Source organism: Globicephala melas, chromosome 1, assembly GCF_963455315.2.
Source record: "Globicephala melas chromosome 1, mGloMel1.2, whole genome shotgun sequence".
NCBI classification, from domain to species: domain Eukaryota; kingdom Metazoa; phylum Chordata; class Mammalia; order Artiodactyla; family Delphinidae; genus Globicephala; species Globicephala melas.
The window spans coordinates 26,608,025-26,628,206 of NC_083314.1; the positions used below are offsets into that span (position 1 = coordinate 26,608,025).

General features: G+C 37.1%; 1 protein-coding gene across 1 annotated transcript in view; it reads left to right on the forward strand.

Annotated features, from left to right (window-relative positions):
* Positions 1–20,182, forward strand: part of ADSS2 (adenylosuccinate synthase 2) — a 40,438-nt gene that overhangs the window by 17,389 nt on the left and 2,867 nt on the right. Inside the window, exons 5-11 of the mRNA XM_030868532.3 lie at positions 7,806–7,872; positions 8,117–8,224; positions 9,244–9,325; positions 12,454–12,580; positions 13,857–14,011; positions 15,150–15,274; positions 16,549–16,646. Coding sequence (XP_030724392.1) covers positions 7,806–7,872; positions 8,117–8,224; positions 9,244–9,325; positions 12,454–12,580; positions 13,857–14,011; positions 15,150–15,274; positions 16,549–16,646 — 762 coding nt within the window. The remainder of the gene's footprint in view (positions 1–7,805; positions 7,873–8,116; positions 8,225–9,243; positions 9,326–12,453; positions 12,581–13,856; positions 14,012–15,149; positions 15,275–16,548; positions 16,647–20,182) is intronic.

Genomic DNA, 20,182 nt, shown 5'->3' on the forward strand with positions numbered 1-20,182 from the left:
ACTTTTATATTAGTTCATATTATCGTATATGTTGTCCATGAGTAGATTGGTATTCCCATACTGAAGACTTTGCTAGTTGTTAGTGTGACTAGATAACATGTAAAGAATACATACTTATGTATTTTCCATAAAGCAAAGTAGGCTGTGAGTCATTTGTATTTCACCTATTTAAACTATGAAAATATTAACTATCAATTATACTTGTGTTTAAACTGAACCTTTTCTTTGAAGAGCTCATAGTTTTTTATTTTTTAGCAAAACTGCAATTTATGTTTCCAGAGTAATAGCGTAGATGCATAACTAGACAAAAAAAGAAAGTAGGAAGCTTTGCAGTCCCAAATAATAACATGTAATTTGGATGAGGACAAAAAGGTTTCATTTTGCTTTTATGAGGAAGGAGGTTATAAATCTGTCATGTTTGTTGGCCATTTTAAGCTTCTGATTAAAAAAGAGAATCATACTCAGCCTGTCACCTATATAGTTTAAAATATTTTTTGGTTATTACCTTAGTACTTTTAAACTTTTACATATCATCACTATAGGGCTGTAATATAGGAAGCAATATTGTATTATTTTTCTTACTGACAGTCTCTTAGGTATATAATGAAAATTATATTTTTGTGCATTACTTTTGTAGTGTTTTTTTGGCCTCTCCCGTTGCGGAGCACAGGCTCCGGACGCGCAGGCCCAGTGGCCATGGCTCACGGGCCCAGCCGCTCCGCGGCATGTGGGATCTTCCTGGACCGGGGCACGAACCCGTGTTCCCTGCATCCGCAGGTGTGGACTCTCAACAACTGCGCCACCAGGGAAGCCCTCTTTTGTAGTGTTTTTTATCTGCTTACACTCACTAATCATTAACCTTATATATATTTTATTTTGTTAACATGAGTCATCTTTAACTTTCTAGTTTTTATGTATGGCCTTTTGGTATTCATTGCCTCTGTCTTGTGAATAAATGATGAAAGCTGCTACTTATCTTCAGAACTTTGTAATGGTCCTCTGTCATCTGCTATGTGAAATTCAATATCAGAATACCACAATTTAGGATTGCAAAATAGGATAATACCTAGTATGTACTCTTTGAGTAGCTTATAACATTAATGCACATAATCAGGTAAGTAGTTCGGCCATGTGTAGATGTAAATATATGCTGATGGATATCAATCTGTTGAAAAGAACATGGTGTTAAGAGAGATACCTGTGTTCCTGCCTGGATTCTCCACCTTTTTTCATTATAAATGCTTTGGGTCTGTCACTTGACAGTTTGCATTCTTGAACGTGGCACAGTGGTTAAGCAAGTTACTTAATTCCTTTAGAGTACAAAAACCAAAGAAAATACTAATACAAAGGGGTCAAAGGACCAGAGTAATAGGAAAGTAATGTGGTTTAAATTATAACAAATGTGAATTTTTAAATTTTAAAATGTATTATATTTATTTAATAATGGTTTTTCCTTTTCCATAAATTGATATTCTTTTTTTTTGCGGTACGCGGGCCTCTCACTGTTGTGGCCTCTCCCGTTGTGGAGCACAGGCTCCGGACGCGCAGGCTCAGCGGCCATGGCTCACGGGCCCAGCCGCTCCGCGGCATGTGGGATCTTCCCGAACCGGGGCACGAACCCGTGTCCCCTGCATCGGCAGGCGGACTCTCAACCACTGCGCCACCAGGGAAGCCCCATAAATTGATATTCTTAAAGGAAAGTATTTCTTAGAGGAGAAGTAGTTAGAGGAGAACTGAGCCCAGAGAGGATAGCTCTGACTAAAATTTAGATATTAGTAGTAATATGTATAATAATATATGTATTCTTTAAAACATGTGTTATTAAAATGTCTATAAGAAACATGTATTTTTAGTACAGTCAATTCTGAAATGGTGAAAAGAAGTAAATAATGTTATCAAAAAATCAAATCAAACTAACTAGAAAATTGCTGAGAATCATTGCTATGTAACCACTTCACATTTTTGCTTCAGGGACTCTCTTACCATAGGACTGAAAGGACAGTTCTCTAAGTGCCATGGTAATTATGGCATTAGAACTCTCATTTCAGTACTGAGCACAAAACCTAGTCTGGTACATAGATGCTTAAAAATATTAATTCTTTCCAAGGATTTTAAAAATTTCTCATAAAATCCTGAGATTGTCAGTACGAAGTATGATGGGTGATACGGAGTATAGTATAATACAATTACAGGTTTTAGAATTTTAGGGATCTGGATCCAAATGTTGTGTTTGTGTCCTCTGGCAAGTTATTTGTCTTCCAGGCATTAGTCCCCTCATCGGTAACAATGTCTCACACAAGGCTGTGCCCATGTGGGAAAGAGTTTTAGCTGTTTTATTCATAAATATGCCCAGCACCTAACTTAGGTGCCCTACCCCACTTGGCCAAGATGTACTACTTTTTCATCTGGAGGCATACTGTCCTGTAGTTTTTTAGTTTTAGTGCCTTCATTTTTCTGAAAGAGTACATGTAGGGTTGGTATTATTTCCTTTTAAATGTTGGCTAGAATCTCTGAGGGGATGTTTTTAGTTATAAATTCCACTTCTTTAACAGATATGGAGAGATTCAGGTTTTTCTGTTTCTTTTTGTGTCAGTTTTGGTAATTTATGTTTTTTCAAGGACTGTATTCATTTCATCCAACTTGTCAAATTACTGGCATAAGGTTTTTAATGTTTGTATATTATCCTTTTAATTTCTGTAGTTTGCAGTGATGTCCTTTCTTTTATTCCTGGTATTGGTAATTTGTATCTTCTCTCATTTTCTCTTGATCAGTCTAACTAGAGCTTTCTCCATTTTATTGATTTTGAGTTTTTTCCCCAAAGAATAAGCATTTGATTATGTTTATTTTCTATTTCATTGGTTTCAGCTCTTTATTAGTCCATTCTTTCTACTTTCTTTGGGTTTAATTTGCTCTCTTTTTTTTTTAGCCTCTTTAGAAGCTTATTAGATTATTTATTTTAGACTTTTTTTAATATAAGCATTTAAAGTTATACATGTCTCTCTAACACTATTTTAATTGCATTTCCAAACACTGACATTTTGTATGTTTATTTCCATTCAGTTGAAAATACTTTGTAATTTTTTTGTGATTTCCATTTAATCCATGAGTTAAATATGATGCTTATGTTTCTAAATATTGGAAGATTTTCCTGATTTCTCTCTATTATTTATTTCTAATTTAATTTTGTTGTAGACAGAATATACTCTGTACAATCTTAGCCTTTTAAAATTTGTTGAGATTTGTTTTATGACCCATTATGTGGCCTGTTTTGATTAAGGTTCTACATGCATTTAGAATATGTGCTCTGTTCTTGTTGAGTAGTGTTCTTTAAATGTCAATTAAATCAAATTGGAAGATAGCATCGTTCAGATCTTCTGTATCCTAAGTGATTTTCTATTTACTTGCTCTGTCAGCTACTGAGAGAGAGGCATGTTAAAAACCTCCAACAATAATTGTGGATTTGTCTATTAATTTCTTTTCAACTCTGTAAGTTTTTGCTTTGTGTGCTTTGAAGCTGTTAGGTGCATATGTATTTAAAATTATGTTTTTTGATGAATTAGCTCTTTCGTCATTATGAAATGTCCTCTTTATTTATGGTGATATTTCTTATACTGAAGTCTACTTTGATATTAATATAGCCACTAGAGCTTTCTTAAGATTAGTGTATCTTTTTCCATCCTCTAATGATCTTTAATCTATTTATATCTTTATATTTATGGCTCATTTATTGTCGACAAGGTGTATTTGGGCCTTGCTGTTTATTCATTGTGACAATGTGCCTTTTAATTGGAATGTTTTGACCATTTACTTCTAGTACAGCTAATTAGCAGTATGGTTGAATTTATATCTGCCCATTGTTTTCTATTTGTTTTTTTTCTTCTTTCCTGATTTCTTTGGGATTTGATATTTTAAATATTATCTCCACTATTAGCTTATGAGCTATACCTCTTGTTTTATGAATTTTGGAAATTGCTCTAGGGTTTATAGTGTGCATCTTTAAATTTCTCATGATCTACCTTAAAATAATGTAACATTTAACCTAAGGTCCTTACAACAAAATGCTTGCATTTCCTTGTAAAGTCCTTTGTGTTATTATTGTCATACATTTCATGTCTACACTGTTATAAACTCCACAATACATTGCTAATATTTTTGTAACAATCAATTTTCCTTTAAAGAAATTTAAAAATGACTAAGTTGTTGGCCAATTCTTTACATTAGCATACTTAAGCAAGTATGCAAAGAACTATGTTGCATCATAATTGTGCCCCTTCCCATTGAATCTCATAACAAAATTTTAATATAAGAGATGTTTATTGAGGAAAAGAGACCTGAGAAATGACTGAGAGTTTAAAATTTTTTTAAGCATTTGAAATCCAAGGTTTGCTGGGTGTCTGTCCTTTGATTCAACAGCTGTTGGAAGCCTACTCTATGTCAGGTGTGGTGTTGGGCACTGAGGATTCAGCAGTAGAAAAGATAAAAGTCCCTTAATGGAGCTATAGTAGGGAGCACAGGTATGTAATGTACCATGGTATATAGTGATACGTTCTGAGGAGAAAAAGTAAATCAGAGAAAGGAGACCGGTAGTGTCAGGCATTTGGAGGAGGTGGGTGGGGAACTATAATTTTAGATAAAGTGGCCAGGGAGGTTTCACTGAGAAGATGACATTTGAGTAAGAACCTGAAGGAGATGCAAGATGAATAAGGTCTAGAGATATGCTGTACAATCTTGAGGTTATAGATTACAATACTGTATTGTGACTTAAAGTGGTCATATTAAAAGAAAAAAAAAAACTTAAAAAAAAAAAGACCTGAGAAGGTGTGAGAAGCAAGCAAAGTGGATATTACATGTCCTGAGGCTCACACTGGACACTTTAATACAGTATAAAAATAGTGTTAATAAAACTTAACTCTGATAATTAAAAAATAATAAGATGGTGTTAATAAAAATTACTGAAGGTACACAATTATCTTTAATTAAAAAAATTAGACTGAATCCCCAAGGTGGCATTTTGTGTTTTCAGTATCTAGGCTGTACAGAATGGAAGAGATATTCGAGCAACTTTAGACAAAGACTGTTCTTTCAAAAACAGTAGTTGTGGTGGTATTAAGGCTCCACGCCATGATGAAGCTTCATGAAAGTGATGATTCTGATTGTACTCTTAGCTTCCTGGAACCTAGAAAAACCTAAGAAAACATTAGCTCTACGGCAAGGTACTTGGCTCACCTGCTTTCCAACAACTATTTGTGATTTGCCAGTTGCCTCTGTAACTTCTTTGAACATAAAAAATAAAACATGCTGAAATGCAAGTACTTTTTTATTCAAAAGAAGTGGCGTACTCCAAGGTCTCAATCTTGTCCTAACTGATTTGCAAAGTCTGAGTTTAGTGAAACAGCTCTTAAGAACTATTCTGGCCTCTCAAACGTAGATGAGAAAGGCTAGGCTGGGCACCAAAATAGGAACATCGTGATGAACTAATCGTTATAGTATATAATAGCGATCTATTGGCCAAGGTTTAGAATCCATGTCATAGAAAAAAGTAAACATTTTAACATACCGCGTAATATAGAAGGTGCGGCACAAATGGTATACACATATTTTACTCCTTTAATCAGCATGTACCTTATTATACAGAGCCTTCTAGTACCTGAAAAGGGTACTCTGTTAACCAAGGAGGTGAAAGACCTGTACACTGAAAACTATAAGACAGTGATGAAAGATATTGAAGAAGAAACCAATAAATGGAAAGATATTCCATGCTTATGGATTGGAAGGATTAATGCTGTTAAAATGTTCGTACAACCCAAAGCACTGTACAGATTCAGTGCATTTGGAATTCAGTGTGTTCAGTTACATTGGAATTCAGTGCAATTCCAATGGCATTTTCCACAGAAATAGAACAAACAATTGTGAAGTTTTTGTGGAACCACAGAAGACCCAAAATAGCCAAAGCAATCTTGAGAAAGAATAAAGCTGCAGGCATTATGCTTCCTGATTTCAAATTATGTTACAAAGCTATAGTCATTTAAAAAACAGTATGGCTTTGGCATAAAAACAGACACACAGATCAATGGAATGGAATAAGGGGCTCCAAAATAAACCCACACATATGTATTCAATTAATGTACAACAAAGGAGCCAAGAATATACAATGGGGAAGGGACAGTCTTTTCAATAAATGGTGTTGGGAGAATTAGAGTGCTACATGCGAAAGAATGAAACTGGACCGCTATCTTAGGCTATACACGAAAACTAACTCAAAATAAGATTAAAGACTTGAACCTAAGACCTGAAACCATAAAACTCCTAGAAGAAAACATAGATGGTAAACTCCATAACACTGGTCTTCGTAATGATTTTTTTTATTTAACACTGAAAGCAAAGGCAACAAAAGCAAAAATAATCAAATGGGATTACATCAAACTAAAAAACTTTTGTACAGCAAGGGAAACCATCAACAATATGAAAAGGCAAGCTACAGAAAGGCGAAATAGTTGCAAATCATATATCTGATAAGGGGTTAATATCTAAAATATTATAAAGAACTCATACAACACAAGAGAAAAAAAAACAATTTAAAAAAGGACAGGAACTGAACATACATTTTTCCACGGAAGACATTAAAGATCACCAACAGGTACATGAAGAGGTGCTCAACATCACTAATCGTTAGGAAAGTACAAATCAAAATCACAATGAGGTAATCACACTTGTCAGAATGTCATCAAAAAGACAAGAGATATGGGCTTCCCTGGTGGCGCAGTGGTTGAGAGTCCACCTGCCGATGCAGGGAACACGGGTTCGTGCCCCAGTCCGGGAAGATCCCACATGCCGCGGAGCTGCTGGGCCCGTGAGCCATGGACGCTGAGCCTGCACATCCAAAGCCTGTGCTCCGCAACGGGAGAGGCCACAACAGTGAGAGGCCCGCATACCGCAAAAAAAAAAAAAAAAAAAAGACGAGATAACAAGTGTTGGTGAGGATGTGGAGAAAAGGAAACCCTTGTGCACTGTTGGTGGGAATGTAAATTCGTGTAGTCTCGGGGAAAACAGTACAGAGAGGGAAGGGGAGAAGAAGAGGGAGAGAGAAGAGAGAGAAGGCATAGAGGCGTATTCAGACAGGAAAAACATATGCCTTGGAGCCAAGGACTTAAAAGAATGCCTATATGATGGTATGGGAGGGCAGAAAGGGGGCAGAGCATAGTGTAAGATGAAAGGGCAGACTATTCAAGGAGCACATGTAAAATAGTTTTGTCTTTTCCTTTTAAGCATTAGAAAGATACTGAGTTTTAAAGACAACAGTGGTGATATATCTGTGTGTTGGAAAGATGACTGTGGCTGCATTAAAAGGTAGGAATTAGAGGTGTCCAAGAGTGGAAATAGGTACACTCATTAGGAGGCTACAGCTTTAGTGAGAGGTGATGGAAGCTTGGGACCAGTGAGGAAGAGGGAGATAATTAACATAATCCCTAGATTTCTGGAGTCCAGAACTTCAAGAGGATATCTTAGTAAACTGAGCTTTATAGAATTGTAGGGTAGGGTACTCCAGAATCACTCTCTTAAGGACTCATTTCTAAAAATAGAATAGATTGCAATATATGGGAATGAATGATCAGGCATACTTTCATATTAATATACCAGTTAGCATTATAATCTTCACTCCCACCATTATTGTTGCTTTTTAAAATGTATCCATTCAATTTGTCATAAAGAAATTAGGCTTAAGGAATTTATAACTTCAGTAATTTAAAATGCAGCTTTCCTGTATTTTGTCTCAACAACAACTGATTTTGTTTTTTCCCCCTCAGTATTTGATTTTCATCAAGCGGCTGATGGTATCCAGGAACAACAGAGACAAGAACAAGCAGGAAAAAAGTATGTTTTTTTGTGTGTGTGTGTATGTGCAGTTTAAGCATATCTAGTCTTTTTTGTTTAAATTCTAGGCCAGAAGTTTAAGAAAAATAACTATTAGGATATCCTTTTTAGATTTCAGAGAAAATAAGACTGTGAAAATAAACTTAAAGGAAATAGCATAAAAATTTCATTCTTTGTGTTGATCTGACCATAAGAACTGCATCTTTCTTTTCTAACTCAGAGCTTGTTTTGATTTATTTTAAAGTTTGGGTACCACAAAAAAGGGCATTGGCCCAGTTTATTCTTCCAAAGCTGCTCGGAGTGGACTCAGGATGTGTGATCTTGTTTCTGACTTTGATGGCTTCTCTGAGAGGTAACTACCTTGTATTTCAAAATGGAAAGAGCAAATGGATTTTTAGGATTTTTAAAACCCAATATGCAAATTGATAAAAATCAGTATTCTAGTTGAGTAGTGGTAGTTGGCTTTTTTGTTTCATTTGAAATATTAAAGTTTTTTTATTACATTTGAATTGGTCCTTAATTTGAAATTAACTTCACGAAAACAACATGATGTTGATATCATATCATTACCACAAAAAGACAAAGCCAAAATTATATTTAAGGATTGGAGTTTGGAATGTTTTAATGAGAAATAGAGGTGCTTCCAGGGGGATGTGGCAGTGCTGTGGTGGGGTCACCACAGCCTAGGGTCCTCGGATTTTCAGGTCCAAAGACTCTGTTGTGTCCTCCCACCGGGAAATAATTAGGCTCTCAGGTACTGGTGAACTATTGCGTATCAAGCTCACCTTGAAAAATAGAAATGCCCCATTGACACTTAATCTCTGTAGAAAAAATCTCCGTGGGAAACCTGATAATCATCCGAAAACTGTATGGTGACTCAGTGATGAGGCGTTAGTTGGTCACATCTAATAACAGATGGCATCAGAGATCACTCGCTGTATCCATTTTCAGTCAGCAGTTTGTCTGTCTGCACTGTTGGGACACCTCCACTAAGAATATTGGAGACAAATTGCTAATGCCTGCCTCTGTCTCTCTTAAAAGCGTCATTTTAGACCGTCCCCTTTTGTCTTTCATGCAGTACAATATAGTTAATTCGATTTAAGTCTTGTGGTTACAGATTTCAGTCATTCCCTCCTCCTCCCACCCCTCACCTTAATTATATTGTTGATATCCCTATCAGTAAAAAATATTTTGAGTGTATCATTTATTCATATGACTGATCTTCTTTATTAGATTCTATTTCTCAGAGTGTAACTTCAGTTTGGGGATTGTTACTAAGACCACTTATCTCCAGAAACCATTTGAATCAAATGAAATTATTCAGAATATTTTTAAACAGAGCTGAGGTCTTGATTTATCTGTAATTTTCAGGTTCAAAGTTTTGGCTAACCAGTACAAATCTATATACCCCACGCTGGAAATAGACATTGAAGGTGAATTACAAAAACTCAAGGTAATGCTTTCTGACATTTATAATGTCCTTTTTAAAACTCGTTTGCCAAATTGGCATCTAGATCTTTCATTCATTCAGTCTTTGTATTAGGAACTGAAAATATAAGGTTGAAGAACATGTGGTTAATAAGTGCCACACAGATATGTATAAAGTATTATAGGTAAGAAATGGTGAAGTGAATTTGTAATTTTAAGTCTAAAAGCATATAGCCTAAAAGGATGTGGCATGTTTGAGTAACTTTACATGATGTAGCTTAAACAAAATATTGAGTGGGGAGCAGGGAGCAAGAATAAAGTACCTGAAAATAAAATTAGACAAGTAGGGAGCAAATCATAGGTCTTATGCTGGCCTTATATGCAGTGATAGGGAGTTTAGCTATTGAATAATTTTTGAGCAGAAAAAAAGACTAGCTTTGTATCATATAAAAATCACTCATAGGAATTTGGGGGATAGATCAACAAAGGGACAAGTAAGAGATGATAACTTTTAAAACTAACCAGCCCATTTAGGACTGTTACCCCATAGGGTCAATTTCTTTAGCACTGTACTCTTAAGAGACAAGTAAGGTAACTGGCCAAAGATTAGGCCCACAGTTGGTGCCTGAGTTAGCCAGTAGTCAAGTTGCCTATCCTCTCCACCCTTCCATTCTTCCAAAATCTTTGGTGAGTTTCAAGCTGCTTCTCATGTGTCTGATTGTCGCTCTTAAATAAGTATGACATCAATTCCAGAACTGAATAGGAATTTACATACCTGATATGTCATTTTAGAATTGTTGCAGGCCTTAGGTCTAGCCACTCACTGAATTTCTAAAAAAAAAATGACCTCCAAGGAACATTATAAATGTTAAGTATTTGGATTTCAGTGTATGGATTGTTGCTTGGAATAGACTGCCATTTTGTTTTCATTCTGTCATGCAACAAATATTTTAAATTTATTACTAGCAACTTGGAAATATTTACGTGCTAAAGTATGGGTATATCTTTTCAATTATATTTTATACATGTTCTGAATGAAAGTAAAGTAGGTGAATAATAATGACCAGAATTAGGTAAAAAGATTCTTAATAGGTGATAAAAAATATTTCCCCCTTATCCTTGGTTTCACTTTTCATGGTTTCAGTTTCCCATGGTCAACTGCAAAACAACTCATAAGTTTTAAATTTGAGAATATCTGAGTAGTGTGATGAAATCTCTTGCTGTTCTGCTCCATCCTGCCCAAGATGTCAGTCATCCCTTTGTCCAATGCATCCCACCCATTAGTCACTTAGCAGCCATTTCACTTATCAGATCGACTGTCATAGTATCACAGTGCTTATATTCAAGTGACCCTTATTTTACTTACTAACGGCCCCAAAGCACAAGAGTTGTGATGCTGGCAATTTGGATACACCAAAGAGAAGCCATACAGTTTTTCCTTTAAGTGAAAAGGTGAAAGTTCTCAACTTAATCAGGAAAGAGAAAAAATCATATGCTGAGTTGGTAAGGTCTACAGTAAGAATGAATCTTCTTCTATCCATGAAATTGTGAAGAAGGAAGAAGAAATTTGTGCTAGTTTTGCTGTTGAACCTCAAACTGCAAAAGTATAACAATGCATGATAAGTGCCTAGGATGAAAAAGACATTAAATTTGTACAGTAAGATATTTTGAGGGAGAGAGAGGCCATATTTATATAACTTTTATTACAGTATATTGTCATACTTGTTCTATTTTATTATTGGGTATTGTTGTTAATCTCTTACTGTGCCTAATTTATAAATTAAACATTATCATAGGTATGTATGTATAGGAAAAAACACAGTGTATGCAGTTTGGTACTGTCTGTGGTTTCAGGCATCCCCTGGGGGTCTTGGAACCTATCCTCCTAGGATAAGGGGGGGACTACTATATGTTGAACCAAGACTTTAAGGAACAAGGGTTGTGATGAATGGTACGGTCATTTCAGGCATTAAAAAAAAGGACTAAAACAGGAAGAAGCATGAGATTGGGGACTAGAGCCAAGGGGGGAATTATATTTTCATCAATAGGTATACCATACTCAGGTGAGTTCATGAGTGGATCCTGGAATTTCCATACTAGTCTGGCTAAATATTTAAACATGGTTGAAACTAGATTTTATTGTAGTTATACTATAAGCTTTGGGGAAACTCTTGTTTATATTATATTTTTAATTGAATTCCTAAAATTAAGCAGTATTATTAATACTTTAAACGTGTTTTGAGAAAGTTTTTCATGTTTGTGTGTATGTTAGTATTTGATATTATCTACTAGTAATACTGCTAAGGTATTTTACTGTAATGGAATACAATGGGAAAAGAATAAAAGAATATTAGTAGTCAATTACTGATACTTACATGCTTGGCAGTGTCACTTGTGGCCTTCACCACATTTTGAGAAAAACCTTGATGCAGCTTATGGTTATATGGGCTATAACTTCTGCTTTTCTAATACCTACAAAATATAAAAGCATAATGTAATATATTCAGTTCTTGTTTATTTTCCTGAAAGCTGGTTTATGAAGTATGAGTACTTGGCTATTTGGAAGATTGTCATGATTATTTGCAGTGAGGTTAAAATAGAACCTTTGGGGCTTCCCTGGTGGCACAGTGGTTGAGAGTCCGCCTGCCGATGCAGGGGACACGGGTTCGTGCCCTGGTCCGGGAAGATCCCACGTGCCACAGAGTGGCTGGGCCCGTGAGCCATGGCCGCTGGGCCTGCGCGTCCGGAACCTGTGCTCCGCAACGGGAGAGGCCCGCGTACCGCAAAAAAAAAAAATAGAACCTTTGAATTTCATTGTATCTCTACTTTTCTTGAAATAGTATCTCTTTTCTGGTTCTGGAGAATCAGCATGGCCTTATATGCAGTGATAGGGAGTTTAGCTATTGAATAATTTTTGAGCAGAAAAAAGACTAGCTTTGTATCATATAAAAATCACTCATAGGAATTTGGGGGATAGATCAACAAAGGGACAAAGCCAATCCAAATGTTGCATTAGGGTAAGCACCGTCACCAATCCCTTTCTACTTTGCATTGGTCAGTTTTCACTGTCAAAGTCAGGTAATTTTTACTCGTATTGGTTTCATTGTAAATTTATTAGTATACGTTGAACTTGGTTTTTGTCTTTGTATATAGAGTTATATGGAAAGGATTAAACCAATGGTGAGAGATGGAGTTTATTTCCTATATGAGGCTCTACATGGACCACCAAAGAAAATCTTGGTAGAAGGTGCGAATGCAGCACTACTAGATATTGATTTTGGTAAGTGAGATATGACTTATGGGGAGCTTAACTGAGTCCTAAATTGCTTAAGATATAAATAATTAACGTTAGCATTAAAGGATTTTAAAATAAGGCTTTTTGCTTGTATATTCAGGAATGATGAAAGTTTGTCATCTTGTGCTAACCCTTTTTTTAAAAAAGGAATATTTTGTGTTAAGTTCTGCAGTTCATTAGAAAAATGAAATCACTATTTGGGTCAGTGGGTTTGGGTTTTTATAAACTGTGATTTTTTTTTGTTGTTTGGTTTATGGTTCAATTCCAGACCTCATTTCCTTGGAACTGTAAGATGATTAGATGAATCCTTTGAAAGGACCTTTAATTCAGCCTTTTTTAAAAAATCAAAAGCTAATATACCTTGTTATTAAACATGCACATTCTAAGATCTATGGAAGTCTGTTTAATTGACTCCCTGGACGTGAGATTCTGAGTGGATTTAGAGCATTTCCTCCATCTTCAAAAAGTTAATGCTATCGTCTTCAAACTGCTGCCTTTCTTGGCCTAATTTGTTGGCCTTTTCATCTAAACATGATCTTTCAGGATAAATCTGATTGTTCTCAGCTCTTACTGGCATTTCATTGGCTTTTGACTCCAAGTAAGCCAATTAAAGTGTATTTCTGTGTAGTAGATATGTATTTTTGATACCATAATATGCCTATCCAATCTGGAAAGAAAGCAGTGTCTAATTAGCATAGTGAATAGTTTAAGTATGAAGAGGATCTTGGGGCCAGGGTTTGGGGAGGGGGGGAAGTACACCACTCTTTGCTTACTCTTGTCGTTTCTGGGATTATTCCCTGAAGACAGATAAAAAGGTCAGAAAATGCTGAATACCACAAAATTCTTAGTGTACTGTTGTCACTCCAGGTTGCTGGTGCACCTTAATATTTGTATCAGGGGAGTAAAATAAATTTGCTTTAAACTAACAGGAGAGTGTTAAAATATATATAAGTCTGCATAGTAGAATAACACCAGAGTTTTGGCATTAAATTATTTAGCAGTCTATTAGGTGAGTGCCTACCAGACAGAGCTGAGTAATTGCATGTACTCAAGGAGCCTCTCTAGTATAAGCACTACAGCTGTAGCTTAACCACCTATGTTTTTATCTCTCTACAGACAAAAGGAATCAGGAATAAAACATCGAGGCTTTGAAAGGGCGGTTACAGTTATATTCTCAAATACCTAGAATATACTCAAATGCAGAATTTTTAAAATAATGTCTATCACTTGTGTATATTTTACCATTTGTTTCTATTTTTAGGAACTTACCCTTTTGTAACCTCTTCGAACTGTACAGTTGGAGGTGTTTGTACTGGCTTGGGTATGCCCCCTCAAAATGTTGGAGAAGTGTATGGAGTTGTGAAAGCTTATACAACTAGAGTTGGTATTGGTGCCTTTCCTACAGAGCAAGACAATGTGAGCCTATTTCTCAGTAAATCTAATTTAGAAGTTTTAAAATAAAAAAATCATGCTTTTTTTTCCCTTAATGAATTATTGGCTTCGGTGCATTTCACTTAATTTGCAAGAGTAATCAGAGCAACATTAAAGAAAATTATATACACCTTTATTGTTAGTGGCAGCAGATTGACAACAAAAGGGGAGGGATTAGTGGGTGCTTAAAGGTAATTGTAATTGCAAGGCTAAGTGACAGGTGGGCTTATGAAGGGGATTAAGATGGTAGAGGAGAAAGAAGCTAAAAATAACAACTATCTTTCACCAAGAGCTTATTAGGAGTCAAGATTGAGGAGAATGATCTGCAGACATTGTCTAATCATAGCCGACACTTACTTGGTGGTGACTTCGGGCCAGGCACTGTTTAATTGCTGTAAACTTAGAAGCTCTTTGGGTCCTCACAGCAACTCTGGGAGCTGGGTGCTATTACCATCCCCATTCTACACATGGGGAAACTGAGGCATGGAGAGCTGAAGTAACTTGCCCAAGGCCACACAGATAGACAAGGCTGGAATTCAAACCTGACAGAGCAACCTATTAATTGTAATTATGTCAGAATACGTGAGGTAATGAAATGATGGCTTTAATCAGAAAGGTGTAAATTAAGGAACAGATAGATCATAGATGGGAAAATTAGGTTGTAGGGAGTGGCTATAGCTTAGAACTTTGAGCATTGTTTTCAACCTCAATTCTCTTCAAAAGGACATTGTGATAGCAACTACTAGGTGAGAGTTTGCCTTATGGTTTTCAGGAAAGTCATCAAACTAAAGTCCTTAGAACAAATGGACCTAACTTATCTATTTTAATAAATACTTACTAACAACTTAGTTTTTAATATGCAGCATTTGATGTAACATAACATAAAAAATGTTCTTGGTTTTAAAATAGTGGTAAAAAGTGAAGCCAAAAGTGGATCTATCTCAAATAATGCCTCCCTCACATAAAATCTATCATCTCTATGGAATTCTATCTTCAACTTACTTATTTTCTGAAAGATGCTTATCTCTAAGAAACTTTGACTTGTTATATGATCTTAAGTATAATTCTACTAGATTTAGAGCATTGCTATTCTAGTCCTAAGGTTTTATTTTCTGTTCCTTAGGAAATTGGAGAATTATTACAAACAAGGGGTAGAGAGTTTGGTGTAACTACTGGAAGGAAAAGACGGTGTGGCTGGTTGGACCTTGTTTTGCTCAAATATGCTCATATGATTAATGGATTTACTGCGTGAGTATTCTTAGAAACATTTATTTCATAAATGACGGTTCATGACCACAGGTTAAATTTTGTGGAGTGCACACTAGAGGTAGTGCACTAATAGAAAAATTTCACTCTTTAGACTCCAGATGAAATTGCAGTTCAGGGTAGAAGTGGACCAAGATATAGGGGAAGGGTACATAAGGAGAGGGACCCCAGGTTTTTTTCCTGGATATCCAAGGTTGGGAGAAAAGAATCGTGATACCCTTACATGCGTATAAGTATAGAGGGAAGTAAGACAGGCAGGTAGAAAGGTAGGTAGATAGATGGAGTAACATAGAGGGGAGGCAGTATAACAGTGGTTTAGTGGATGAGCTTGAGAGACGTCTGACTTCTGGATTCAACTCTCAGATCCATGCGTTATGCTGTGTGACTTTGGGCAAGTTGATCTTTCTGTGCCTTTTTCATCACCTTTAAAATCTAGATAATAGTACTATCTACTTCAAAAGGGTATTTTGAAAACTAGATGAGAGCATATAGCATGCTGCATGGCACACTAAAAATGCTCCGTATGTTGTTATTAACACGTACACATAAGTAAGTGTAAAAATGTATTCATGTTTGTATTAATTACACTTAATTTCTAGCAAATAACAGAATAAAGGATAAAAAAATAATCTGTGGGCAAGAATCTCAAGCCTAGTGTTTTATCTAATTTCTATAGATTTTCCTGTAAAACTCTGTTTTTCAGTCAGTTTGTTGGGAGATTTTGATGTATCATGAAGAGGTCCTTGATGTGGTTTCCTCACTCTCCTTTGATAATTTCTGACCAGAAGGGTGGAATTGATGGTAAGGAGAGTGAAGAAATGAGGATTGATAGCATATGTGTAAATGTACATGTATCTTGTCATCCATGTGGAAGAGTCAGTTTTGCTGTGTCCCACAGCCATAAGATGCATCCTTTACTCCAGGCAGCCCTCTGTGGATATGTGTTGGTTGATCCTGAGAAACTAAGCAAGAGGATGTGGATCTATCAAAGAGTGAAAATCTACTATAATTATTAGAAAAGTAACCCACTAGTAGATCAGTTAAGTCATTGTTTTTATTATGAGGAAAAATTACATCAGTATATTGCCCTGTAGTGTTTTATGTGTGGCGTGCTTTAAAATATAATCCTAACCAGTTTTCAGAATTGCTTTGGAACTGTTAACTTTGTATGAATTTTCCTTTACTCCCTTATCAAGTTGGTTGTTAGGGCCTTTAAGAATTTGCTATTTTAACGTCACCTTTTCTTCCAAAATTAGGTTGGCACTTACCAAATTGGATATTTTGGACATGTTTACGGAAATCAAAGTTGGAGTTGCATACAAGTTAGATGGTGAAATTATACCTCATTTCCCAGGTACTCTTCTTTTTAGGCTGTGTATAAAGAGTATTATTAGGTGTATGTATTAGAGCAGTTCATAAAGCTCTTCTGTATAATTTATGATATATAGCTACAGACTTGATATGCCCTTTGTGAATAGTGCAAGTACATTCACTTACTAGCATTTGTCTCATAGCTGCTATGCATTTGGGTGCTGGGTCGCAGCAAGCATGTGCTCAAACTTAAAATAGGAAAGAAGAAACATGGTACCCCTGAGCCCAGTTATGCTGCTCCGGAATCTTATCGTCCCTATTTTGAAACTAACCTCTCTGTAGGCATTCCTCCCTTCCTTGAGAAATGTGAGACAGGAGAAAAGAGCCCTGCTTGTCAGGGTAAGCAGGCTCTTAATACATTAACCCACTATGTCCTTCAAGCCACAGGAATGATTTTTTTCTAACTTCTATTCTGTGTCTAAAGTGGACGGATGTAGGGAGATTTCCTGCTTGAGGCAATGTGTTTTTTCAGGTGTATCTTTAGTTGTATGATTTCTTCATTTACTCAGGAAGTTCCATAAATGTTTTCAGCTTCCAGAAATAGAAACTGTTAAATTGTTTAGTCATCCTATAAGACTAGAAATATGTCAAATGAAGGAATATTGACTAGCTTAATGGAACTTGGTAAGCTGGTAGGTTTTGTGACCAGTCCTTGGGAATTGAGGAGAGCTGCAAGTTCTTAGAAACATGTTTAAAGTCATTATTTGTTAGCTAACATCTGGACCATCTCCAGTTTGGTTTCTCTTGACTATTCTTTTCCTTGATTGTGGATCACTGTTTCTGTGTCTAATGACTTTGGGTTGAATATTGGACATTGTGGGTAATATGTTGTAGACACTTGGATTCTGTTGTCTTACTCTGAAGAGTATTGGTTCTTGTTTCAGGGGACAGCTAAATTACTGGCTCATCATCCTGAACCTTGTATAGTTTGGTTTTATGCTTTGTTAGTATAGTTATGTGGAGAGCCCAAGGTGTTTCCCAAATCTCTAAACTAGTGTGATACAATCTCCAAATTGTCTCTTCTGTGGATCTTGGCAGAGCTTGGTTTTAGGCTTTGTTGGGGTGTTGAGGGGGGAGTCTGTAGTAGATTTCAATCTAAAGTATGGTTTTTACTTTTAATGAACAGCCTTTCTGTTGTCTCAGCTGGATGCCAGGAGAGTTAACAAGGTATAAAGAGATCTCTCCAATCTGGCAGTGCTGGAGCTCCAGTGTACCCTGTTCCTTCCCTTTTACCAGCACTGCTTGACCTCTAGAATCTTTGTCCCACTCAACTGTGTGACAACTGCTATCTGGTAAGCCTCCCACGGTCCCATTCTTTGCATGTATGGTTGAACTTTAGCCACAGGACTTTCACACAGACTTCTGGGGGAGGTACCCTCTCTGTCTGTATAGCTCCCTCCTGTCTGACGCTTAACCTTGAGGATTCTAGCTACTTCAGCTTCCCTGAAATCTGATATCTGCCTTCTCAGGTCAGTGGGACCACCATTCTCTACTGACTCCAGGGTCCTGACTTTCATTGATCAGGAAATTGTCCCTAGGCAGAGAGTTGAGTAGTTTCGGGAATTGCTTACGAGTTTCCTTTCTCTCGGAAACCACAGTTTGTGCTGCTTATTGACCACTGCCTGGAAAGAGTTGTCGTATATTTTGTCCAGTTTTACGGTTATTTATGCTGGAAAAGTTAGTCTAGAATCATGTACTCCATCATGGCTGGAAGGAGAAGCCCCTCTGAGTCTTTTGATTCCTTCTTCTATCATCTATCACAAACAGTTCTGACTTAGTGTGGTTCATCACTTTCTCTAAGCGTCCAAGAACATTCCTAGCAGTATGTTTTCATCAGTTTGTATCGTGGATCATAGGAGAGAACTTCCATATCAATATACTCTCTTACTGAACTTTTTATCCCACCACTCGCAGGACCCCTTGATCCAGTACCTTGAGGATCCAGTTCCATACATACTTCTTTGGCTCCTACTGGTAAATCTTGGCTCAGCCCTGCAGATCCTTCAGAATGTAGTCCGTCTCCTCCTTTAGCAGGCCCCGTGCATCCTTGGCCAACTTACGTTGTACCTTTACCCTGTATATTGTTTGCTGGTCAGGAGGGGAGATAGAGGTAGGCCCTGACAGGGCCACAAGCTGCCTTGCAAGGCAGAGGCTTCTGCCTCATCCTCACGCAAAGGGAAGCCTTCGTCTTCAACAGAAAGTAGTAGGCCATTCTGCAGGCCATCGGCGAATCTAGGGGTTCAACCAGATATCTCATCCAAAGTCTCAGGGTCCCACTTTTTTCTCAAACAGGATCTGGCCTTGTCATAGCAGATTTGCTGGATTTGAGAATTCAGCCTTCTCTGGAGCTCTGCTGTCTGTATGACTAAGTCCTAAGCCTGATCCTCAGCTTTTCCTGCTCTCTGCTATAGGAGATGAGATTCTCTCTAGGTGTTTTCAGTAATCTTTCATTGTCTTTCTCCAGTTCGTGAATGGCATTCATCTAGAGCCCTTCAATTCCGTTGTTCCATTGTGCTCATTTCTCAGCGCTTCAGGTATTGCGAGTGCTTTACTTCCTACCGTGGCATCCCAGCTCACCTCCCATGAAAGTTTTAACAGTTGCCCTACTATAACATGCCCGAGATTATCCATACTCTTCTGCCACTAGCGATCCTCCTTGCCAGCCATAGCCAATGATCCAGCTTCAAGGTCCCATTTTAGAGCCTTCTTCCTTATACCACTCCTGGCACCAACTGTCTTACTTTCGGTTCCCTGAGAAACAGACTCTCTGATATAGAGATGTACATGTAGGTAGTTTGTTTGCAGGTGCTCTGAGCAATCTGTAAGGGAGTGAGAGAAGAAGCGGGATTAGGCAGAGGGAGAAGTTGAACTGCAGAGAATTTCCATGAAAAGCCCTTAGCTGATCCCATAGGGGAGCTCTGGGGCTAGAATAGTTTTTCAGAGTGGTCCCTAATTAAGGTAAGTAGTCAGGTCCTTTGTATCCCCACACTGACAAGTCATTGGATATGGGCTGCTCCAGGGAGACAGCTGGGGAGATTCTGAACTGTGAGTTCTCAGCAGGCAGTACTCCCATAGCTGGGGAATGAGTGTCTGAATCCTAAAGAGGGAAATCTGGACAGTGTACCATAGCATCCACCACACTGTCTCTCGTCAAAACAACTGTTCTTGTTTTAGCACCCTGTCGGTTTCTATTAGGGAATACAGAGAAACTGGTTAGGTGAGATAATGAAGAAAATTTCCAGCAAAGCCTGTGTATACATTCACAAAAACAATAGATTTCCCAGGTGAGGGCAGATATGCAAACCTTTTCTGTGAGATTGCTGCCATTATACAGATCCACAATCCCTAATCCATAGTGTGGAAATCTAAAACGCTCTAAAAATTGAAAGTTGTGAATTTGGCACCAAAACTATTTGATGGCAAAACCTGACTTGAACTGATGTTATTAGAACTAATAATCTACCCACTTAGAGTGAATAATCCTGTTGCTGCAGACATATGTTTGATTATAAAATACTA